Source organism: Schistocerca serialis, chromosome 12 (genome assembly GCF_023864345.2).
Source record: "Schistocerca serialis cubense isolate TAMUIC-IGC-003099 chromosome 12, iqSchSeri2.2, whole genome shotgun sequence".
In the NCBI taxonomy this organism is placed as follows: Eukaryota; Metazoa; Arthropoda; class Insecta; order Orthoptera; family Acrididae; genus Schistocerca; species Schistocerca serialis.
Genome location: NC_064649.1, coordinates 159,817,469 through 159,844,472, shown reverse-complemented (window position 1 = coordinate 159,844,472; position 27,004 = coordinate 159,817,469). Strand labels below are relative to the sequence as shown.

At 42.4% G+C, this 27,004-nt stretch overlaps 1 protein-coding gene across 2 annotated transcripts in view; it reads right to left on the bottom strand.

The window, feature by feature from the left end:
- Positions 1–27,004, bottom strand: part of LOC126428466 (splicing factor 3A subunit 1) — a 96,549-nt gene that overhangs the window by 67,327 nt on the left and 2,218 nt on the right. For both annotated transcript variants that reach the window (XM_050090399.1, XM_050090400.1), the window contains exons 3-5: positions 16,282–16,456; positions 15,892–16,051; positions 2,001–2,154 (exon numbers count right to left, since the gene is read on the bottom strand). In XM_050090399.1, the coding sequence (XP_049946356.1) occupies positions 2,001–2,154; positions 15,892–16,051; positions 16,282–16,456 (489 nt within the window). The remainder of the gene's footprint in view (positions 1–2,000; positions 2,155–15,891; positions 16,052–16,281; positions 16,457–27,004) is intronic.

Genomic DNA, 27,004 nt, shown 5'->3' with positions numbered 1-27,004 from the left:
GTATGTTGATAATCTGCTCCAATACTGATCTGTCAAATGTGTAATTCAACTTGAAGAGAGAACAGGTAATTAGCTTGCCAAGTATACTAATGTCATTGCAACAGAAGAGAGGTGCGTACACTATCCATAGGCATACTTCGAAGTTGCAACCAGTGCAAGAAAAGACTACAAAAGCACTCACAGGAAGAAAAGACTAAAAAAAGCACTCTCAAAAAAACAAACAGAAATGTGCGTTGGACTACAGTCAGTGGGAGCAGTAGACAAGTCTGACACGGTGCAGAGTGCAAATTAGTGTTGGTAAGTGCTGTGAAATCATATTAAAAAGTAACTGTAATTAATAACAATAATAATAATTAAGAAAAAAGATAGAGACATGGAGAAATTGTAATATAAATCTGGAAGAAAAGAAAGAAATAGTTGACTAACAGAAGGCCATAGCAGCTCACACATAAAAGCATTGGTTACAACAACAACAACAACAACAACAACAACAACAAAATGGTTATTTGCTACACGTCTTAATTCTGCAAATTATTTACAAAGTTCACACAAGAGAAACTGAAATGTTAGAGGAGCATCACCGTGACAGATCAAAATCAGCAGTACGCCGATCAATAGGGGAAACCACCTCAGGACAATGAGGAATGCATACTCTTTTTGATACGATTCGACACTGCTCGGAAAGTCGTGCTGTGAGAAAATGCATCTCTTGTAACAGGACTGAGCTGCTCCCATGATTTAAAACGAACCACATACAAAAGAATTTGTAAAATTTAATGTTTCCTCCATTATAAAAAGAAACACACAGCAGCAATGATTATTTAGCACAGTAGCAACCGAGACAGGAGTGCCACACGTTGTGGCGAGGCCGGGAGTGGCATGAGGTGTGCCACAGTGTGCAGGGGCTGCGCTCTGTTAGCACAAAGTTGGCAGTGTGACGGTTAACATTTGTCTCCCAGTCTGTTTTTCCAGCTCTCAATCTGTACAGAAGTGAGAATAATCCATCCTCCTCCCATGTCCAACAATTGGTCCATTTCGAGACCGCTATTGTCCTGGATTGTACCAGGTGATCAAAAAGTCAGTATAAATTTGAAAACTTAATAAACCACCAAATAATGTAGATAGAGAGGTAAAAATTGACACACACGCTTGGAATGACGTGAGGTTTTATTAGAACCACCCCATATTGCTAGACGTGTGAAAGATCTCTTGTGAGTGTCGTTTGGTGATGATCGTGTGCTCAGCCGCCACTTTCGTCGTGCTTGGCCTCCCAGGTCCCCAGACCTCAGTCAGTGCGATTATTGGCTTTGGGGTTACCTGAAGTCGCAAGTGTATCGTGATCGACCGACACCTCTAGGGATGCTGAAAGACAACATCCGACGCCAATGCCTCACCATAACTCTGGACATGCTTTACAGTGCTGTTCACAACATTATTCCTCGACTACAGCTATTGTTGAGGAATGATGGTGGACATGTTGAGCATTTTTACACTAAAATGTTTGCCCAAAAATTGTAATTCTCATAGTAGTCCAAGACAAACAGAAGCATCTTTTCCTTCAAAGTAAAGACTTTTCAGGTAACAGTAATTCTCACGTGTTCAGCTGTTTTGAAGCAAAAATGGCTCTAAGCACTACAGGACTGAACATCGGAGGTCTTCAGTGCCCTAGACTTAGAACTACTTAAACCTAACTAACTTAAGGACATCACACACATCCGTGCCCGAGGCAGGATTTAAACCTGCGACTGTAGCAGCAGCGCTGTTCCGGACTGAAGCGCCTAGAACCGCAACGGCCGGCGTTTTGAAGCAAACAAGTTAACAGTCTACACAAGTTTCTGATAGAAACGTCCTTCCACCAGTTTACTCCTCGACTTATTGCAGTTCTCTGAAGCGCTACAGTACAAGATACACACGGACCGGATCTGATACCTGTTACGAGTAACACAGGCGACGTGATTCTAGAGCGGCTGCACACCGAGTTTCTCCCACTCGAAACTCACCTCTCTCTTTCTCCAGTTCCTCCTCCTCTTTGCGCCTCTGAGCTTCTTGATACTTGATCCACTCAGCTCGATACTTCACCATGTCCAGTATCACGTTCATCGAGCTGCTCTCCTCCTTCAGCTTAAACATCAGCTCCTTCGGTGGGATCAGCACCTGCCAAACACACAGGCTGTTATAGGGCACTACGTGAAAATCACAAAGGCTCGCAAAATAAATGCGAGTACAGTCAAGGAAACAAATATGTTTTAAAAGTGTGGTGTTGTAAAAATGACACACGGAAACCAATCCATTTATCAAAAGAAGCTTTTTTGCACAAATACTTCTGTACCACGATACATTACTAGACCAATAAATGAGTACAAAATTTTGTGTTGGACCTAGAATTTAGCTACCAATGTTCGAACAACTGTGTTCAGAACGAGTATCTCTCCAACTGCAGAAACTCGAGACTCAGCTACTCCGACACTTAGAAGAACGGAGATAGCCCAGCACTGCCGACTATATTCCGGTACAAGAAATGTCGAAGCTCCGAAAGGTTTGGAAACACACACACACACACACACATTCTACCACGGTTTTTATGGGAAGCACCTACCTTGTAATGACGCCGTGGCATCTTAATTTTGCGACTGTGGCAAAGAGGATGATGTCGACAACACTATCTTTGGCTGTCCAAACATACACGACACTACAAGTCTGTGTTCAACACAGTAAGCATCACACCAAGTTCTGAGCTGTACCCTATAATACTGATCGTCAGCTTCGAGCCGTGATGTAACATAATGGTGTCACGGTGGATGACGTTGTACGTGTGTGGAGCTTTCAAAAATATGTCCGTTTTGTTTGGAGGTAATTGTGGGGAAGGGGGGGGGGGCAGGGGAGGAGGAGGAGGAGTTGTGGCACTGGTAGTGTCAGTTCATGTCACGTTTGTCGAGGGCAATGTGATTTGTGCCAGTGAGAGCACATGCTGTACTGTACACACACATGATTTTACTAGTCGCTTTGTCCTCCGGACCGATTCTCTTCGCATTTGTGATCACTCAGTGCCAGACTCCTAATGGAGCCACCAGCGAGATTCGATAGTCGTGCATTGTGGTGACAGATAGAAAATTTGAACTCTTCTGTTAAATTTCTCCAGGGTCAGGTGGCATTCAAAAATGTAGGCTGTGTCACGTGCGTGGCGATAAATTGTCAGTTGCAGGTGATGAAAGTTTCTACCAGCTGTTGCCTCTGGTTGGCAAAACTGTTCCTCAGTTTAAGAAAGAAACCTAAATTACATATCAACAGTTACGGATGATCAGATTGGCAAGGGATATGTTATAACAATACAATGGCAGCATACTAATACTGGATTACAATATAAGATTAATTGTAACTAAAGCCATTGTTAAGTTGACAAATGCATTCCTCTCAGACACACAGTACGAGGCAATCACTGACTTATTTTTCATCGGCATTCCAGTCGTGCAATTCTTTTCTATAAACACTCGGAATAGAAAATACACTTCCTAACCAATCAGTGTATCTCTACATCTACATCATACTTTGCAAAGCACCTAATGGCATGTGATGGAGGGTACTTTCAGTACCATTATCTGTTCCCTCTAACCCTGTTCCACTAGCGAACAGAGTGTGGGAAGAATGATTGTCAGTAAGCCTCTGTATTGGCTCTAATTTCTCAAATTTTCTCCTCCTGGTCAATGTGCAAGATGTATGTGGGGGGAGGGGGCAGGGGTAGTAATATGTTGTCCAACTCCTCCTGAAAAGCGCCGTCCCGAAATGTCAACAGTAAATCTCTCTGTGGTGCACGACGCCTCTCTTGTAATGACTGCCAGTGGAGTTTGTTTGGCACCTCCGTAACGCTCTCTCACCAGCTGAATGATCCCGTGATGAAAAGTGCCACTCTTCGTTGGATCTTCTCTATCTTGTTTATGAGTCCTACCTGATAGGGATATCAGACAGATGAACAATACTCAAGAATCGGGTGAACAAGCACCTCATAAGCCAATTCTTTCGTGGACGAGTTACATTTCCTTAAGAGTCTTCCGTTGAATCTGAGTCTGGTATCTGCTTTTCCCACTATATGTTTCTTGTGGTCATTCGCTTAAGGTCACTCTTGATAGTTATGCCTAGATATTTTACAGCAGACACTGTCTCCAGGTGTTTGTCATCAATAGTGTAGCTGTACAGTAATGAATTACTTTCCCTACATATGCGGAATATGTTACATTTATTTAGATTCAGGATCAACTGCCAGAGCCTGCACCAATCATCAATTCTCTACAGGTCTTTTTGCAAATTCTTACTATATTCTGGCGTTGCTACTCTGGTATAGACAACTGCATCTGCAAATAGCCTTAAAGAGCATCAGACACTTTCTACTAGATCGTTTATACCAGGTGATCAAAAAGTCAGTATAAATTTGAAAACTTGATAAACCACGGAATAATGTAGATAGAGAGGTAAAAATTGACACACCTGCTTGGAATGACATGGGGTTTTAATAGGGAGGGGGGGGGGGGGGGGGGGGGGAAGATGGTGCTGGACAGCAATACGTCAGTGACTGCGCATGACAATCGTGTATAAAAGGAGAGAGAGAGAGAGAGAGAGAGAGAGAGAGAGAGAGAGAGAGAGAGAGAGAGAGAGAGAGAGAGAGAGAGAGAGAATCAGATGCGTCAGCAGTCGCAGCAGGTTGACGTTACCTGAAAAGGCGCTTTTAGTGAAGCTGTATTATCAGAATGGGGAATGTGCTAGTTCAGCGTTACGATCCTATCGCCATAGGAAGGGGATTCGAACGGGTAAAGGTCCATTGACAAATGCAGCTGTGGCGAGAAGGATTTCGAAGTTCAAAGCCATGGATTGTTTAGACGATAGACCCTGTAGTGGCCGACCGAACACAAGGTGTAATGCTGCTGAGACAGTTCAGGAAGAAATGGAGACTGTAGCGGGTTCGTATATGCACAGGGAAGTCAGCGCTCGTGCAGTCGCACGTTACACCGGCATCCCATACACTACCGTTTGGTTGGCACTTAGGCGTACCCTCCAATGCTATCAGTACAAAATCCATTGGCATCATGAACTGTTACCTGGCGATTTAGTGAAGCAGAGGGCATTTGCAAGTGGGCGTTTCAAAAGATGGCGGAAGATGACAACTGGTTGAGTAACGTGTTGTGGACCGACGAAGGTCATTTCACACTCCGAGGGTCTGTCAATGCCCACAACTGCAGAATTTGGGCTACCGAAAGTCCTAGAACTGTCGTGGAAATTCCATTCACGACGAGAAAGTCACAGTATGGGTTGGATTTACCACATCTACCGTTATCGGGCCTTTTTTCTTTGAGGAAATGCGTGATTCTGCTTTTGTAACTGCTACTGTGACGGGTGAGAGGTACGCCGATATGTTACAGAATCGCATCATCCCCAGCCTGGCTGATAAACACCCGCTGGAACGTACGATGTTCATGCAGGACGGCGCTCCACCCCATATTGCTAAATGCGTGAAGTCTCTTGCGCGTGTCTTTTGGTGATGGTCGTGTGCTCAGCCACCACTTTCGTCATGCTTGGCCTCCCAGGTCCGTGCGATTATTGGCTTTGGGGTCACCTGAAGTCGCAAGTGTATCGTGATCGACTGACATCTGTAGGGATGCTGAAAGGCAACATCCGACGCCAATACGTCACCATAACTCCGGACATGCTTTACAGTGCTGTTCACAACATTATTCCTCGACTACAGCTACTGCTGAGGAATGATGGTGGAAATCTTGAGCATTTCCTGTAAAGAACATCATTTTGCTTTGTCTTACTTTGTTATGCTAATTATTGCTATTCTGATAAGATGAAGCACCATCTGTCGGACATTTTTTGAATTTTTGTATTTTTTTGGTTCTAATAAAACCCCATGTCATTCCAAGCATGGGTGTCAATTTGTACCTCTCTAGCTACATTATTCGCTGATTTATTCAGTTTTCAAATTTATACTGACTTTTTGATCACCCGGTTGTTGTTGTTGTTGTTGTTGTGGTCTTCAGTCCTGAGACTGGTTTGATGCAGCTCTCCATGCTACTATATCCTGTGCAAGCTTCTTCATCTCCCAGTACCTACTGCAACCTACATCCTTCTGAATCTGCTTAGTGTATTCATCTCTTGGTCTCCCTCTACGATTTTTACCCTCCACGCTGCCCTCTAATGCTAAATTTGTGATCCCTTGATGCCTCAAAACATGTCCTACCAACCGATCCCTTCTTCTAGTCAAGTTGTGCCACAAACTTCTCTTTTCCCCAATCCTATTCAATACCTCCTCATTAGTTACGTGATCTACCTAACGTATCTTCAGCATTCTTCTGTAGCACCACATTTCAAAAGCTTCTATTCTCTTCCTGTCCAAACTGGTTATGGTCCATGTTTCACTTCCATACATGGCTACACTCCATACAAATACTTTCAGAAACGACTTCCTGACGTTTAAATCTATACTTGATGTTAATAAGTTTCTCTTCTTCAGAAACGCTTTCCTTCCCATTGCCAGTCTACATTTTATATCCTCTCTACTTCGACCATCATCAGTTTTTTGCTCCCCAAATAGCAAAACTCCTTTACTACTTTAAGTGTCTCATTTCCTAATCTAATTCCCTCAGCATCACCCGACTTAATTCGACTACATTCCATTATCCTCGTTTTGCTTTTGTTGATGTTCATCTTATATCCTCCCTTCAAGACACTGTCCATTCTGTTCAACTGCTCTTCCAAGTCCTTTGCTGTCTCTGACAGAATTACAATGTCATCGGCGAACCTCAAAGTTTTTATTTCTTCTCCATGGATTTTAATACCTACTCCGAATTTTTCTTTTGTTTCCTTTACTGCTTGCTCAATATACAGATTGAATAACATCGGGCAGAGGCTACAACCCTGTTTTACTCCTTTCCCAACCACTGCTTCCGTTTCATGCCCCTCGACTCTTATAACTGCCATCTGGTTTCTGTACAAATTGTGAATAGCCTTTCGCTCCCTGTATTTTACCCCTGCCACCTTCAGAATTTGAAAGAGAGTATTCCAGTTAACGTTGTCAAAAGCTTTCTCTAAGTCTGCAAATGCTAGAAACGTAGGTTTGCCTTTTCTTAATCTTTCTTCTAAGATAAGTCGTAAGGTTAGTATTGCCTCACGTGTTCCAACATTTCTACGGAATCCAAACTGATCTTCCCCGCGGTCCACTTCTACCAGTTTTTCCATTCGTCTGTACAGAATCTCGCGTTAGTATTTTGCAGCTGTGACTTATTAAACTGATAGTTCGGTAATTTTCACATCTGTCAACACCTGCTTTCTTTGGGATTGGAATTATTATATTCTTCTTTAAGTCTGAGGGTATTTCGCCTGTCTCAAACATCTTGCTCACCAGATGGTAGAGTTTTGTCGTGACTGGCTCTCCCAAGGCCATCAGTAGTTCTAATGGAATGTTGTCTACTCCCGGGGCCTTGTTTCGACTCAGGTCTTTCAGTGCTCTGTCAATCTCTTCACGCAGTATCTTATCTCCCATTTCATCTTCATCTACATCCTCTTCCATTTCCATAATATTGTCCTCAAGTACATCGCCCTTGTATAAACCCTCTATATACTCCTTCCACCTTTCTGCCTTCCCTTCTTTGCTTAGAACTGGGTTGCCATCTGTGCTCTTGATATTCATACAAGTGGTTCTCTTCTCTCCAAAGGTCTCTTTAATTTTCCTGTAGGCAGTATCTATCTTACCCCTAGTGAGACAAGCCTCTACATCCTTACATTTGTCCTCTAGCCATCCCTGCTTAGCCATTTTGCACTTCCTGTCGATCTCATTTTTGAGACATTTGTATTCCTTTTTGCCTGCTTCATTTACTGCATTTTTATGTTTTCTCCTTTCATCAATTAAATTCAATATTTCTTCTGTTACCCAAGGATTTCTATTAGCCCTCGTCTTTTTACCTACTTGATCCTCTGCTGCCTTCACTATTTCATCCCTAAGAGCTACCCATTCTTCTTCTACTGTATTTCTTTCCCCCATTCCTGTCAATTGTTCCCTTATACTTTCCCTGAAACTCTGTACAACCTCTGGTTCTTTCAGTTTATCCAGGTCCCATCTCCTTAAATTCCCGCCTTTTTGCAGTTTCTTCAGTTTCAATCTGCAGTTCATAACCAATATATTGTGGTCAGAATCCACATCTGCCCCTGGAAATGTCTTACAATTTAAAACCTGGTTCCTAAATCTCTGTCTTACCATTATGTAATCTATCTGATACCTTTTAGTATCTCCAGGATTCTTCCAGGTATACAACCTTCTTTCATGATTCTTGAACCAAGTGTTAGCTATGATTAAGTTATGCTCTGTGCAAAATTCTACAAGGCGGCTTCCTCTTTCATTTCTTCCCCCCAATCCATATTCACCTACTATGTTTCCTTCTCTCCCTTTTCCTACTGACGAATTCCAGTCACCCACAACTATTAAATTTTCGTCTCCCTTCACTACCTGAATAATTTCTTTTGTCTCATCATGCATTTCATCAATTTCTTCATCATCTGCAGAGCTAGTTGGCATATAAACTTGTACTACTGTAGTAGGCATGGGCTTTGTGTCTATCTTGGCCACAATAATGCGTTCACTATGCTGTTTGTAGTAGCTAACCCGCACTCCTATTTTTTTATTCATTATTAAACCTACTCCTGCATTACCCCTATTTGATTTTGTATTTATAACCCTGTGATCACCTGACCAGAAGTCTTGTTCCTCCTGCCACCGAACTTCACTAATTCCCACTATATCTAACAGTAACCTATCCATTTCTCTTTTTAAATTTTTTAACCTACCTGCCCGATTAAGGGATCTGACATTCCACGCTCCGATCCGTAGAATGCCAGTTTTCTTTCTCCTGATAACCACGCCCTCTTGAGTAGTCCCCGCCCGGAGATCCGAATGGGGGACTATTTTACCTCCAGAATATTTTACCCAAGAGGACGCCATCATCATTTAATCATACAGTAAAGCTGCATGTCCTCGGGAAAAATTACGGCTGTACTTTCCCCTTGCTTTCAGCCGTTCGCAGTACCAGCACAGCAAGGCCGTTTTGGTTAATGTTACAAGGCCAGATCAGTCAATCATCCAGACTGTTGCCCCTGCAACTACTGAAAAGGCTGCCGCCCCTCTTCAGGAACCACATGTTTGTCTGGCCTCTCAACAGATAACCCTCCATTGCGGTTGCACCTACGGTACGGCCATCTGTATCGCTGAGGCACGCAAGCCTCCCCACCAACGGCAAGGTCCATGGTTCATGGGGGGAGGGATCACCCGGTATATACTGGAAATAGCAACGGTCCTATCACACTTCCCTGTGGTACTCTGGATATTACCTTTACACCAGTCGATTTTGTTTTGTTAAGAGTGACATGTCAAGTTCCATCTGCAGGAAAGTCTTCAATCCAACTGCAAGTCTTCTCCGATACTCCGTAAGTTAGAATTTTTCTTTTCCTTTTAACGGCAATGCGGGACAGTGTCAAATGCCATACTGAAATCGGGGAACACGGCATCAACCTGAACGCCGCAGCCCACTGTGTTGTGGATCCCAAGGAGGAACAGAGATAGCTAAGTTTCGCAGGATCTCTGTCTGGAAATCCATGTCGATTTTTATAGAGGAGATGTACATTTTATAAAAAAGAGTCATGACTCTTGAGCATAAAAGATGTGCCACAATTCTACAACAGACTGACCTCAATGATATAGGTCAATAATTGTGTGGATCTGTCTTACAGCCTTTCTTAAAAACTAGAATGGCCTGTGCTTTTTCAGTCATTAGGTACCTTTCATCACTCAAGCAATCTACGATAAATTACTGCTAGAAGGGGACCAAGTTCTTTCACATAATCTCTATAGAATCTTATGGGTGTCTCATCTGGTCCTAAAACTTTTCCACTAAGTGATTGTAGCTGCTTTCCAATTATGCGAACGATTATCTCAATATCTGCCATTTCGACATTCGTATGACAATTGAATAGGAATAGGATTGGGGAGAAGAGGAGTTTGTGGCACAACTTGACTAGAAGAAGGGATCGATTGGTAGGACATGTTCTGAGGCATCAAGGGATCACCAATTTAGTACTGGAGGGCAGTGTGGAGGGTAAAAATCGTAAAGGGAGACCAAGAGATGAATACACTAAGCAGATTCAGAAGGACGTAGGTTGCGGTAGGTACTGGGAGATGAAGAAGCTTGCACAGGATAGAGTAGCATGGAGAGCTGCATCAAACCAGTCTCTGGACTGAAGACCACAACAACAACAACAACAACAACAACAACATGACAATTGAAAGGAGGGACAGTGTTAAGGTCTTCTGCGGTGAAACAACTTCGGAAGACCAAATTCGGTATTTCGGCCGTCTCTCTGCTGGGGGGTCTGCTGCTAGGAGGGTGACACGCTCGACCTCTACTGTGACCATTACCACTGACTTCTACCTTGTGAATTTCAACAGCTGGGCAACAACAATAACACAATGCACTCGGCACTTTGACCTCGGTAATCTACACTTGTACGCATTTGCGACCTGTGTCAGTTCACAATTAATAATACAGAGTACGGAATCCCGGATCTCTCTCACAGTCGATCTCGTGACCGCTAAACGAGCAGGTGTCACGACGATAATTCGCAGTGCTCAATCCGCCGGAGTATTCGATTCGAGATGTCGACATCCTATTTCTGCTACGAATCTTCTGTCAGAGATAAGCTGTGCCCAAAATGGATATCAGCGAATACCTGACACTCGCCGGGTTTCGTCCTGTCGTGATGTGTGTGGGGAATTTATTATACAAACGGCGGCACTCACATATCGGTAGTTTTGTTGCGACAAGTGGTGGTAAGTACACTAGCGTAAGTGCAATAACACCAGCTGGCCTCAAGTGTCGGCTTTTTCAGGTAAGCACCACTCGTGACATGCTCACTGCTCTGCCCCCTCCCGAGCTGTCATGGCGCACAATGCGTCAGCACATCCCGTATCGCTGCCTGGCACTGAATACAGAGAGCACAGGAGTACGCATACCTACGCCGTATTATTGAGTAGCTATGTTATAAGATGTGTACATTATGTAACTAATAGAGTGGAAGTATGGACTAAACACCATGAAGACTGTACAAGCATCGCATTCAATCCTACGATTCATAACAACCAGCACATAACAACCAGTAAAAGCATTTTCATAAATATGAAGCAGCTCAAAAGACCAAGAGTGAATAACTTCTTCAAAGAGTAAATATTTTTCCCTACTTCGTATAATATTCTTCGAATCAATAAATATCTGCTACTACACACTTTCTAAAGTAGCCTACATTCTTTCTCCGGGTTCGAGCTATATTCGTACCAAATTTCAGCGAAACGGGTATTTCACCCGTATCTCTAGCAAATTTCGTCCTGCAGTTTCGTTTTCACCCAGCTCAATGTTGATGACATCACATATCGTGAACTATGTGCTAAACGATGATACAATTTTGCAGGTACACACAGCGGAATATACGAGCACTGTCTGCATCGTGTGTCTGGAGTACAGTTAGTAGTAAAGATGTAACAAATTAAACCGTTACATCTGATGTAACAGTTTTACTACACGAACAGCAAAAATGTAGTAAGCGACAGACTTTTTTATTTTCTTTCACCATTTTGTTGTGGTTATCAGAAAGAAAAAGTTTTGTGAGTGTTTTAAATTGTGTGTGAAGTTTATTACAAGTCACTAAATGCTCTCATTCTAAAATACTGGACGAGTAAAATCTCGGTATTTGTGCGTTGTGGCGTCAACTTCTTTTGCAGCTCCACTGCCACCCCTTTGATAGGTATGTGGTTCCTACCCTAAGGTTCTTACAATATCGTAAGTGATGTGTGTACCAAGCTTGATAGAGTGATTTTGGAGGAAGTGTGTGGCATGTATGCATACAAACATACATTTTTATCCAGGCTGTGCTCATGTTACCTGTGAAAACTCCATGAAAATTCATCCAGCACTTTCGGAGAAGCATGTTTAAACACAAAAACAGACAGACACAACAGTTTTGCATTCTTATAATTAGTGTACACAGGAGTTCTTTAGGTGGACATCAAGTGGTGACTGAAATTGATGAGTCATATTTTGGCAAGAGGGGGAATGGGAAGGGTGAAGAGGGGGGTGGTGATTTGCGTTTGTAAGATTTCAGTTCAAAGGCCTTCTTCTGACTTACATAACAAAACACACACACACACACACACACACACACACACACACACACACACACACACACACACACACACACACACACACTGCTACTGTCTCTGGTTGCCAATGACAGACTGTGAGCAACACCACAAAGATGAGAGAAAAATTCTGGGGTGGGAGTAAGGAGAAGGCTGGGGCAGGGAGGGGGAGAGAGCAGTGTATGTGTGGGGGACATAAAAGTGCTCCTTGTGGGAGCATATAGATATGAGGTGGGGGGAGGGTAGGGCAGCTAGGTGCAGTTGGGAGGTTAGATGGAAGTTAGGGTGGGGGCGGAAAAGGAGAGAAATACAAAGACTGTGGGTGCCTTAGACAAATAGAAGGCTGTGTAGTGCTGGAATGGGAACAGGGAAGAAGAGGACTGGTGAGTGAAGGACAGTGACTAACCAAGGTCGAGGCCAGGGGCGTTATGGGAACGTAGGATATTCTGCACGGAGAGTTCCCACTTGCACAATTCAGAAAAGCTGATGTTGATAGGAAAAATCCAGACGGCCCAGGCTGTGAAGCAGTCACTGAAATGAATAACACTGTGTTGGGCAGCATACTCAGCAACTGGGTGGTCCAGCTTTTTCTCGGTCACAGTTTGTCGGTGGCCATTTGTGCAGACAGACAGCTTGTCAGTTGTTACGGCCACGTAGAATGCAGCACAGTGGTCAAACCGTAGCTTGTAGATCATGTGACTGGTTTCACAGGTAGCCCTGCCTTTGATGGAATAGGTGATGTTAGTGACCAGACAGGATTAAGTGGTGGTGGGAGGATCTATTGTACGGGTCTCGCATCTAGGACTATTACAGGGATATGAGCCTCGACGCAAGGGGATACACGAAGATATTGTGTACGTTCGGTGAGCAGCAGAATACCACTATGGGAGGGGTGGGAAAGATAGTGGGTAGGGCAGTCCTCATTTTAGGGTACAGCAAGAGGTAGTCTAAACCCTGGAGGAAAGTGTGATTCAGTTGCTCCAGTCCTGGGTGGTACTGAGTCACGTGGGGGACACTGCTATGTGGGACTATGGGAGGTGGTGGGTGACGAGAGAAAGAAGGCATGAGAGTCTATTTCTGTACAAGGTTGGGAGCATAATTACGGTCTGTGAGGGCCTTGGCGTATATCGAGATGGACTACTCGGTGCTACAAATGTGATGGCCAAACAGATGGCTAGGCTGTGTGGAATAGGTGGCAGCTTTCGAAGTGGACGTACTGCCAGTGCCCGCCTGCGACTTGACATCTCCACTGTATGGCAAGTAGCAATCTATCCTTTTCATAATACTGTCATTGTTAAATTGTGTTATTCCATTATGTTTTATTTTGTTGTATTTTTTATCCTTATGTTTTCTCTATTTTTGAGTCTTTACCTCTATTCTATAAATGGCATGTATCTGCAAATCACAATATTTTGTTTTGGTAGGACCCTTTTTATCATGCAAATAGTGTTGCATTTAGTTGGAATTGTGTGCAATTTTTTGTGAATTGTCTGATTTATTTATTTAGTGTAACTGAAGTGTATGATACCAAGTATCATTAGTTGCTGTGGTTTTTGTGTTCTGTATTGGTATTGTGGATTTCAGTTGAGCTATATACAAAAGCAAAACATCTTCCATACAGAAAGACACCAATCAATTTGTAATTACTGTCATGGAGAATTTATAATTATTTTCACGGAGCCTCAGCTTCAGCTTCAGTAAACTAACATTCGTGCACCACAACTTACAGTTTTATAATATTCTTTCATAATGATCAGGAGCATCTGTTTTGTTTTGTTTTAGGGCCCAAAAACAACTAGGGTCATATGCAACCAAGTCAGAACTGTAGAACACGAAGACAAAAAAGGAGTTAAAAACGACTACACATTGAGCCCAATCATTGGAAGGAAAAACAGCTAAAAACAGGGGCTTGGACATAGGTGAATAAAATACGCCATAGACAAATGGAGGTCCCGAACTAAAGATTAAATGTCCTTTGACATACTGCTACTACGGATGAAAAGTAAAACTGAGTCGACAGCCCGCGCGTCATTCGCTAAAACGGCCAATTAACTGAGAAGACAAACACAAATGAGAACATAAGTGATTATAAAAAGGACATTCTGTCAGGTTGAGGGCAATGAGCACAACGTGATGGGAGAGCACCACATGACAAATGGTGATGGCTAAAAAGACAGTGCCCAATACACACCCTAGCTAAAATGATCTCCTCGCAGCCAGAGTGGTGAGAGGAGGTCGTCCAAGCTGCTGGGAGAGGCTTAACAACTCAGAGCTCGTTCCCACGAAGGGAGGACCAGAGATGATGCCAAAGTGACACCACCTGCTGACAGGCGGCAACACAGAGACCGTCGGAGGGAACGGAAGAACTAGTGGGCCGAGTTATGAGACTGGAGCCTTGGAAGCAACGTCAGTGGCCTCGTTTCCCATCCGTCAGACCGACATGACCGTGAATCCACATAAACATCACACTGTGCTCCAGTGAGCAAATAACAGCTTTCCTGGATCCACTGCACTTAGGGATGGATGGTGTACAGCCCACAGAGGCTCTCAAGGGCACTGACAGAGTCGGAGCAGATGACACAATTAAAAAGCCTGATAGAGGACGAAGAGCTCTGCTGTAAATACTCAGCAGTGCCCCACAAGCTGATACCGAAAATCGTCGGTGACAATGACGAAGGTACGACACCACGGTCAGTCCGAGGAGTCATCAGTGTACTCGAAGGTCCTATCACGAAGTTCCGTGAGAACGTCAAGAAACTTACGGTGATAGAGTGAGGCCGGAATAGTGTCCTTAGGAAGTGAACGAAGACCAAGGCACACACAGGCCGCTACACGAAGCTGAGGTGGTGATGGGTTCACACCCGTCAAGAAACTGTACACTAGCCCGGTTGAGAGTCTGTAAGCAGAAGGTGCCGAACTACTGCTGTCGTAACACCGTGACTTTCTCCTCAGTAGACACGCATACCATTTGCCTGCCATGCCTGGCCACCCATCCCATGCCTCCATCCATCCTACGCCTCCACCTCTGATCGCCAGTATGGGGTTTGCCCCTCTTCTCTGTGACCTCCTGGAGGTCACTTAACTCGTGTCTTAAGCTGCCGGACCAAGAGCCGAAAGCAAACTCCAGGAGGTAACAGACAAGAGGGACAAGCCCCATACTGGCGATCAGAGGTGGAGGCATAGGATGGTTGGAGGCATGGGATGGGTGGCCAGGCACAGTAGACAAATGGCATGTGTATCTACTGAGGAGAAAGTCACGGAATTTCAACCAGTTTGCCACCATAGAGAAAACTGTTTGGCCTAGAAATAATGAATTGGATGCTTATCTGACACCCACTGAAGATGCCTCGTAATTACGGTGAAAAGCATCTGGGTGCACAAGATAAAAAGTAAATAAATAAATAAAATAAAAAATTTAAAAAATAAGTAATGAAAAAACCTAAATGACAGCATCTATGCGGCGTTTTCTTTTAAACCACTGTAATTTGTATACAACTGTTGCGAAAATGGCCAGTGCAAGACAGTTGAAACATTCTTATAATTTGCTAGTAGCTCATCATGATACTTACCCACTTCCACAACTAACTTTCTATTTACCATAAGATAATTTTTTCAATGTTCGTGCGAACTGTAAATAACTCACATTAGTGATTCAGAATAATTACCTTTGTGTACTGTTCCAGCAGCTTTGTGAAATACTGAAAGAGTGAGTGTTGTGGCCGCAAAAAGTCGAACTGGTAGTTACGCTGTTCACGGTTCATCAGGTTTGTGAGGAACTGCCGACCATTACGGGCTACAAACTGGGCCGTCAGCTTGACGATGTCACTGCAAACATTGGCAAAAATTAAAGAGATTCACTGAGGGAGTATAAAAGTGAGATCTTTACTGCTCAAACAGGGCATATAAATAGCTGACAATTTAATATCTCTGACTGCACAATCTGTCAGCTTCGTGTACATGATTTATGCTACATTCAAGAAAATTATTGGGAAACACTTAAGTAAATACATCCAAATTGTGATCCTACAGGAATGAAAACACATTATAATACTCACAGGTCCAGGGCTGAAATTGATGGTGGGTCTGCAATGAATTCAAATTCTGGTGGTGGATCCTTCGGAATAAAGGGCTGCTCAGAAACTTGCTTCAGGATTTCCTGCTGCTTCTGCTGCTGCGACGGAGCTAGGGCGGATGCCTTCGGAGCAGTAGGGGGGCCGCTCGGCTCTTGACCTGCTCACATCACACACCGACGGTTAAATACCTCGCTCACTTGCGATCCCACAGTACCCAACTTAAGACGTGAAGAAATGTAGAATTTTTTTGAAAAATGAATTAAATGCAACATCAAATATGGTAAATAACAATTGATTTGTCACTCCAATGTCTAATATTTTGAGTGCAGTACTAAGCCACATTCAAAGAAGAAAAATATGTATTTCATCTTCAGTAAAAAATAAAAATGTTAGCAAATAGGCGAGGAAAAATAAAACACCAAAGATTTCAGTGAATGTTTCGATGCTGTCTGTTGGGGCAACGGGCCAAGTAAAATAAGAACTTGTATATAAAACTTCAAATAGTTACGCATTTCCCACCTCCACATAACGGTACAGCGGTGTGCGAGAAAGAAGACGGCAGAAGGATGGGGTGTATTTAGTGGTGACGCCAGCGTGCTCTCCGCCTGTCCCACGCCGCACTCTCCAGCTGTCGCCTAGCCCAGTAACTGACAACTTCTGTTTCCCGCTAGGTAAATTTATACACTCAGAAAACAATCACAGTCATTTCTCAATGTGCTACTCATTGGGTCCGTTTTACAGTACCTGTAATAACCACTACAGTGGCTAGGATGCCAATTACTTTTTCTCGGCCGAACATATCGAGTCCGGCTTCCTACCGGTTCAAAGTGGCCTGCTGTAAGTTTGTCTCCCGTGCCGAAGTCTTCATCCTAGAGTGGCACTTCCACACACATCTTTGATTATTTGTCAAATGTATTCCTTCCAGTCCTGTGGAAGGTATTACCTGACGGTTTAACGTGTCTTATCATTCTGTTCTCCTCTGCGTCAGTGTTTCCCACACGCTTCTTACTTTTCCAATTCTCAACAAAACCACCTCATTTTTTTCTTTTTTATCTTTCCAGTTAAATTATTTTTAAGATCCTTATAGGGCACAAACATCTCAAAAGATTCGATTCTCTTCTTTTCCAGTTTTTGCAGAATCCATAATTTGCTTCCACGCAATGCTGTGCTCCAAACGAAGTTACAGAAATTTCTTCCTCTAATTAAGGCCTATGTTTGATACTAGTCTGTCACTGTGCTAGTCTGCTTTGTAAGTCTTCTTACTTCATCAACATTGTATTGTTTTGCTTCCCAAGTAGTAGAATTCCTTCGCTTCATTTTCTTTGCAGTCAACAATTCTGAAGTTAAGTTTATTGCTAATTTCACTTCTGCTACTCGTCAATACTTTTGTCTTTCTTCGAGTTACCTCCGATCCATATTCTGTACTCGTCAGAATGTTCGATCGAAAGGTCCAGTTATTCTACTTCAGTTTCATTGAGAATAGCATCATCATCAGTAAATTTTATTGCTGATATCCTTTCAACTCTGATTTTAATCCCACTCTCGAACCTTACCTTTATTTTCACCGTCGCTTCTTCGAAGTATAGATTGAGCAGTGGTGATAGAAAACTGCATCCGGTCTTACGACCTCATTAATTGGAGCACTTTGTTCTCGGTCTTCCATTCTTATTGTTCCCACTCCATTTTTATACACACTGTATATTTCCCATATTCCTCTATAGCTTATTCGTATGTTTCTCAGAATTTCAAACATCTCGCACCATTTTACACTGTCGAATCCTATTTATAGGTCGAAACATCCTAGGAATGTGTCTAGATTGTTCTAGAGTCTTCCTTTTGTTGTAAGTGAATTGTCAGAACTGCCTCTCTGGTGCCTTTACCTTTCCAGACACCAGACTGATCTTTGTCTAACAAACCTTCAATTTTATTTTCCATTCTCTGCATGTTACCCATGTCAGTACCTATGATGCCAAAGTTATTCATCTGAAAGTGCAACACTTCAATTATTTATCTCACCTCGCTAATCTAATACTGCCTCCACTACGTCTCACTTATCCGCTCACATTTCTCCCTCAGTCACGTCGTCAGACGGGTTCTCCCCTTGTCGATGCTTTCTATGTGCCCCTTCCATTTACCCACTCTCATCTCAGCACTTAACATTGGAAATCCCAATCGCACTCTTAATGTTGACATCCTCACTTTTAATTTCGCTCAAAATTGTTTTGACTTTGTTATTGGCTGTACCTTCTAAGTCATCTCTGTTTTGATTTCTTCTTCCTATAATCGTTTCGCATCGACTTCTGCGTATCTTCCTGCCTCGTTCTGCTGAGGAATATTATATTCACAAATTGGATGTTAGTTTTAATCATAGCTAAATTTGAAGTTCTAAAAATGATGACAATTCTGACAAAAATATTACCATAAAATATTTAATGAACTTGTATTGCCACAGGTTATTCACAATAACCAACCACACATTTGTGGGACAGTTTGACTTTTTGACCCAGCAGCCCCAATGCGAAGTGACAACCACACTGTACATGTGAGTTATAAAACTAATTTCAAATTATCACGAATGATGTGCTGAACAACAAAGTTTGTTCTTTCAAAAGCTGCAAATCTGTTGTTACAATTGCTTTCAAAATAATAATAATAACAACAACACAGACAGGAGAATACCAAGCAGGATACAAATTAAGAATATCATGTGCTGAGCAGATACTCAATTTAAAGGCTAATAACAAAATCTGAACCCTAATAGCACACCACAAACTACATGCAGATACCCAATGACATGGTGCTTTGTTCCAGTTTATAAATAAATCATTGCAATTTAAGCTGTGCTGTTAGTTTCCTGTATAACCACATCCTCGAAAATCTAATAACCAGCATCTTCTGTGCAGAGAGAAATTGCATACAGAGATTACCATTAGCTACTCCACACTAACAGGATGTCCGAATAAATCACGGAATATATTATCTAAAAAGTTTTTGCTAATCTGAACCCTAATAGCACACCACAAACTACATGCAATATAAATTTTACATTCCTATGAGACAAAGCAAACTTTTTGTACAAAATGAAAGAAATTAAAAACGATATCACTGAATATCAGCATCTCTATCATCACAACATAAACAAAATATAAGCTAACTTTATTTACAAACTGAAAGAAATGATACACAATGTACTGATTGGCTATCATCATCTGAATCACAATTGGCCACCTTCATTTCACCCATTACCAACACCAACACATCGCAAGAAAACCACTGATGTCGCAAGTGCACTTTAACCAAAACATAATACATTAAAGTTTCCAAAACTCTTGTGATTTTTGCCATTTTGAATTTGTAAAATGGTCACGTTTCAAGAACTATTTGACTTACACACCTGAAATTTGCACCATTTTATTCAGTTTTTTAACAATTTGTGCTATTTTACCATATTAATAAAATGCTAAATATCACCCAACCAAAATAATTTTAAATAAGTAATATTTCAAAATGTCAGTCACACACTATCCATTAATGAGTGTCTACCATATTTCTAGCCAAACTGGAAGAAGTTATGTAGTGGACCCCTCTTGCAGTTTTCGTACATTATATACAATGTACCTAATATTCATCACAATACTTGTTGGAGACCTGTCCATTCCCTAATACACGTTTTCTGAATTTACTGTGCCATTTTTGTTTTTGTTACGAGAAATGCGTTAAATGGCATTTAAGCATGACATAAATGTAAACGCATTACAAATTGCAGGTAAATCTCTCAATCACTCATAACCAAATTATCATGTTTTGGCCTAACCTACATCCCAGTCCTCTCTATGGATCAGACATTCACCACAACTGTAATTTCAGGGGTGGGGGTTTTAATATCACAATGCAGCCAAATTTCTTAATGGTACTCCTATGGAAGCACATGGAAATAATTTTATTTTACTACAATCTGCTTTGTACACTGTGCCACAACTGCATACGGTTTACAGACTGGTTCATAAAAGGAGTCGTCAGCACACTAGACTCGCATTTGGGAGGAAGACTGTTCAAATCTGCGTCCAACCGTCTCAATTTAGGTTTTCCGTGATTTCCCTAAATCTGAGATGGTTCCTACAACGGACACAGCCACTTCCCTGCCCCATCCAAACCTTAACACTAGCCTCTGCTCTGCCTCTAATGATCTCTAACCAATAAGTTGTTAAACCCTAACCAGAATATGAAATTACTGTACACTAACTAACCAAAGTAATAAACTACTTCCCAATTGGAAAACAATTTATTACTTCAGCAACGGCCCAGCAGCACAATATAAAAATGGGAAAAAACTTTCTAGCATATGCCACAGTGCATAAGATTTAGAAGGAACTGAGGCAGAATGGAACTTTTGTGCTGCTTACACGGGCAAAGAGTGTGTGTCGAGGCACAGTAAAAAAGCTCAAAACCCTAGCTAGTTTGCAGAATCCTACAAATAACCAAGTACTAACGCACTTCCAGTTGGTTACGTTGGGTACAGCAAATATCTCAACAGTCATTTTTTTCTATGTGACAAATGATGAGCATTTGGCAGAAGAAAGGAACGTGACAAAAAAATTTACAAAGCCATAGCAGTCGCAAGGACTCTGCACCAGGGTCTAACGGACTATCGATCACAAATTGTCCAAACAGGTGAAGACGCAAATCGTTTTGGTAGCACTCGCACCAAACAGAAGCGAGGAATGCCAGGCAAGGGAGCCATTCTCCACGATTCCGACAAATTGCGTACGTAACAACCTGTACATCGCTACACTGCCACCGTCACTACGACGACACACATCGCGCATTTTCAGTAGCGTGCTCCGGGTGGCCACCAGAGGTCGCCGATGCTGAACAATGGTAAAACAAACTTGACCATTTATTCGTGTCAGTCGCAATGCCAAAAAACGAGCCTTTACGAAAAGGTGACTAGTGGCCGCACCATACTACTTATGAAGCTGAAATTTGGCAGTGCTTCATGTGAGGTCTGTATGTACATCCTGCAAAAATTTCATCGAAATTGGAGACGGTCGAGTGGGGACCCTTAGGCCACTTGACTTGGAATGACCCCTTTGGATTTGTAGTCTAGCACTTTACCGCTGAGCCTCCAGACATTTTATGAACATCTAAATCCTTAAAGTCAGAAATGACATTTTTTTTGTAAACTTTGGCCTTGGTCTTAGTAATAAATGCGATTAAAATAATAAAACACCAAGACTAATAATTCCTACTCCATTGTACTGTAATTAATTTCAGCCTTCTTGAATTGACAACAGATGTAACTGATTGGTTTCTCTTTGCCTGCATGTTCCTGACTTAAACTGCATCCTACAGTGACTTTGATTGCATCACACATTATAAAAGGTTTTTAAAAAATTAGGAAGAATTTCTCAAACACCTTTGACCCGTTACATTGCAGGCACTGTAGCCCATTGGAAAGTTACTCCTTTTTTAAACAATTCTGTGAATTGTTTAGTTATTATAGCATAATCCTTGATGAAAATACTGTTATTTTGCAAGGCCCTGGAAACACTGTAATTCCAGGAAAATTACGACAGCTTCTGTTAATCACTGATCTGGTTTCGCCCCAGCTGAACTGATATGACTTAAGTACTGCAAAATAACATTTTTCCAACTTTGAATTCAAATGCGCTCTTTGTAATCACAACAACACACTCCTTCACCATTTGGAATATTCCTGAATTGTTCTGGAGAATACAATATCGTCACCTAAATAAACCAAGCATGTAGTTGTCTTAAAACCTATTAATGACAAGCCTGCAAATTGGAGAGCCATCAAAATAGGAGATGGTTGAGTGGTGAGCTTGTCTAAATTTAGGCTACCTGACGTGGAATGACCCAAAGGTCTTGGGTTTGATCCCTAGTCAATTCTAGGATCCCTGTCACGCATCACTACTCCCACCTCTTATAATGTTTGTTGATGTGAAAAAATGCTGAGTTGCACCATGGTTCAAAATTCACATTTAACTGGTTTGCCTTTTGAACAGATTGTAGGATTTCTTGCTTGTGCTTATGGCAGTAGATGATGGACCTCTTGTGTGCTACCAAGAACAGAAAAAGAAGAAAATATTTTATTTACACATCTTTGTGGACTAGCTCCTCCTTTTTCATATCCATATAAATTGACTGTCCAAAAATATTTCATACTTTCATTTTAATTGATTCAACAGTTCCCTCTGGTTAAATATTGCATTGTTGTTGTTATTGTGGTCTTCAGTCCTGCGACTGGTTTGATGCAGCTCTCCATGCTACTCTATCCTGTGCAAGCATCTTCATCTCCCAGTACCTACTGCAGCCTACATCCTTATGAACCTGCTTAGTGTATTCATCTCTTGGTCTCCCTCTACGATTTTTACCCTTCACACTGCCCTCCAATGCTAAATTTGTGATCCCTTGATGCCTCAGGACATGTGCTACCAACCGGTCCCTTCTTCTTGTCAAGTTGTGCCACAAACTCCTCTTCTCCCCAATTCTATTCAGTACCTCCTCATTAGTTGTGTGATCTAACCATCTAATCTTAGCATTCTTCTGTAGCACCACATTTCAAAAGCTTCTATTCTTTTCTTGTTCAAACTATTTATCATCCCTGTTTCACTTCCATACATGGCTACACTCCATATAAATACTTTCAGAAACGACTTCCTGTATACTGTATTAATTAAATGACAGATTCAGTTTTGTTTCCAAACCACAATTTTGTGAAATAAGTATATATAATAGAGGGAAACATTCCACGTGGGGAAAATATATCTAAAAACAAAGATCGTTATAATAGAGGGAAACATTCCACGTAGGAAAAATATATCTAAAAACAAAGATGATGTGACTTACCAAATGAAAGTGCTGGAAGGTCAACAGACACACAAACAAACAAACACACAAACAAACAAACACAAACATACACACAAAATTCAAGCTTTCGCAACAAACTGTTGCCTCATCAGGAAAGAGGGAAGGAGAGGGAAAGACGAAAGGATGTGGGTTTTAAGGGAGAGGGTAAGGAGTCATTCCAATCCCGGGAGCGGAAAGACTTACCTTAGTGAGAAAAAAGGACGGGTATACACTCGCGCACACACACACACATATCCATTCACACATATACAGACACAAGCAGACATATTTAAAGACAAAGAGTTTGGGCAGAGATGTCAGTCGAGGCGGAAGTGCAGAGGCAAAGATGTTGAATGACAGGTGAGGTATGAGTGGCGGCAACTTGAAATTAGCGGAGATTGAGGCCTGGTGGGTAACGGGAAGAGAGGGTATATTGAAGAGCAAGTTCCCATCTCCGGAGTTCGGATAGGTTGGTGTTGGTGGGAAGTATCCAGATAACCCGGATGGTGTAACACTATGCCAAGATGTGCTGGCCGTGCACCAAGGCATGTTTAGCCACAGGGGGATCCTCATTACCAACAAACACTGTCTGCCTGTGTCCATTCATGCGAATGGACAGTGTGTTGCTAGTCATTCCCACATAGAATGCGTCACAGTGTAGGCAGGTCAGTTGGTAAATCATGTGGGTGCTTTCACACGTGGCTCTGCCTTTGATCGTGTACACCTTCCGGGTTACAGGACTGGAGTAGGTGGTGGTGGGAGGGTGCATGGGACAGGTTTTACACCGGGGGCGGTTACAAGGATAGGAGCCAGAGGGTAGGGAAGCTGGTTTGGGGATTTCATAGGGATGAACTAACAGGTTACGAAGGTTAGGTGGACGGCGGAAAGACACTCTTGGTGGAGTGGTACAGATTTATTGATGACATCTTCATGATCTGGACTCACAGTGAAGAAGAACTCCAGAGTTTCCTCTCCAACCTCAACTCCTTTGGTTCCATCAGATTCACCTGGTCCTACTCCAAATCCCACGCCACTTTCCTTGACGTTGACCTCCATCTGTCCAATGGCCAGCTCACACGTCCGTCCACATCAAACCCACCAAAAAGCAACAGTACCTCCATTATGACAGCTGCCACCCATTCCACATCAAATGGTCCCTTCCCTACAGCCTAGGTCTTTGTGGCAGACAAATCTGCTCCAGTCCGGAATCCCTGAACCATTACACCAACAATCCGAAAACAACTTTCACATCCCACAACTACCCTCCAGACCTGGTACAGAAGCAAATAACCAGAGCCACTTCCTCATCCCCTCAAACCCAGAACCTCCCACAGAAGAACCACAAAAGTGCCCCACCAGTGACAGGATACTTTCCGGGACTGGACCAGACTCTGAATGTGGCTCTCCAGCAGGGATACGACTTCCTCAAATCCTGCCCTGAAATGAGATCCATCCTTCATGAAGTCCTCCCCACTCCACCAAGAGTGTCTTTCCGCCGTCCACCTAACCTTCGTAACCTGTTAGTTCATCCCTATGAAATCCCCAAACCACCTTCCCTACCCTCTGGCTCCTATCCTTGTAACTGCCCCCGGTGTAAAACCTGTCCCATGCACCCTCCCACCACCACCTACTCCAGTCCCGTAACCCGGAAGGTGTACATGATCAAAGGTAGAGCCATGTGTGAAAGCACCCACGTGATTTACCAACTGACCTGCCTACACTGTGATGCATTCTATGTGGGAATGACCAGCAACAAACTGTCCATTCGCATGAATGGACACAGGCAGACAGTGTTAGTTGGTAATGAGGATCACCCTGTGGCTAAACATGCCTTGGTGCACGGCCAGCACATCTTGGCACAGTGTTACACCATCCGGGTTATCTGGATATTTCCCACCAACACCAACCTATCCAAACTCCGGAGACGGGAACTTGCTCTTCAATATACCCTCTCTTCCCGTTACCCACCAGGCCTCAATCTCCGCTAATTTCAAGTTGCCGCCACTCATACCTCACCTGTCATTCAACAACATCTTTGCCTCTGCACTTCCGCCTCGACTGACATCTCTGCCCAAACTCTTTGTCTTTAAATATGTCTGCTTGTGTCTGTATATGTGTGGATGGATATGTGTGTGCGCACGCGCGAGTGTATACCTGTCCTTTTTTCCCACTAAGGTAAGTCTTTCTGCTCCCAGGATTGGAATGACTCCTTACCCTCTCCCTTAAAACCCACATCCTTTCGTCTTTCCCTCTCCTTCCCTCTTTCCTGTTGAGGCAACAGTTTGTTGCGAAAGCTTGAATTTTGTGTGTATGTTTGTGTTTGTTTGTGGGTCTATCGACCTGCCAGCGCTTTCGTTTGGTAAGTCACATCATCTTTGTTTTTATATATATATATATATATATATATATATAATAGAGGGAAACATTCCACGTGGGAAAAATATGTCTAAAAAGAAAGATGATGAAACTTACCAAACAAAAGCGCTGGCAGGTCGATAGACACACAAACAAACACAAACATACACACAAAATTCTAGCTTTCGCAACCAATGGTTGCCTCGTCAGGAAAGAGGGAAGGAGAAGGAAAGACAAAAGGATATGGGTTTTAAGGGAGAGGGTAAGGAGTCATTCCAATCCCGGGAGCGGAAAGACTTACCTTAGGGGGAAAAAAGGACAGGTATACACTCGCACACACACACATCTCTCCCTTAAAACCCATATCCTTTTGTCTTTCCTTCTCCTTCCCTCTTTCCTGACGAGGCAACCATTGGTTGCGAAAGCTAGAATTTTGTGTGTATGTTTGTGTTTGTTTGTGTGTCTATCGACCTGCCAGCGCTTTTGTTTGGTAAGTTTCATCATCTTTCTTTTTAGACATATATATATATATATATATATATATATATATATATATATATATAGACACACACACACACACACACACACACACACACACACACACTCTTCTCCCTTTTCAGCTCCTGGTAGCACATAAACCTGAAGTTTGTGAAACATTCACACTTGTACACAACACCACCACAACTGCCACTGCAAGAACACCGGGACTGTCAGCTGAAGATGTGTAAAACCTCAAATATTATGTTGGAAATAAATGTGTTGTAATACAAAGAAGAATAAGTCGTGGAAATTAATATATTAACAATGTAGAAAAAGATACATTACAATTCATTGTAAAGACGACATATTATGCTGCAGATACGTACAATTGGAAAAAAAAAACTTCAACATATGCTTTTGGCCACAGCCTTTGTCAGAAATAGAGGAATACACACCATTCATTCCCACATGCAAGAACACCTCATGCACACGTGACCATCAAATCTGACCTGAGCTGCCAGAGTTGGCAGTCACGTGTGTGTGAGATGTGCTTCCTTGTGTGAATGAAGTTTGTGTGTTTTTCTCTCTGTTTTTTAGAAGGTTGTGACAATAAGGTTATGGATAAGTGTCTTAATTGTGCCTATCTGCAACTTAGGCATGCTGTCTTTACAGAAGTAGCAATCTATCTTTTCCTGATTTGTGGCTGTTGGTACCTGGAGGTTCCACTGTTTCATTCAATATGTATTGCGATATACAACTTTAGACACCAATAAAACTGAAAATGGATCACCATAAAGTTTCTCTAGTTGTAGATAAGTAGAAAGTTTCTCATTACAAGGCAGTCAAATAACACAAATCTTAAATAGAAACAGCTTCACCAATAATTAAGTAACATAAATTAATATTGGTGTATCTGTAAAATAAAGGCAACGGCCTTGCTGCAGTGGCTACACTGGTTCCCGTGAGAACACCGAAGTTAAGCGCTGTCGGGCGTGGCAGG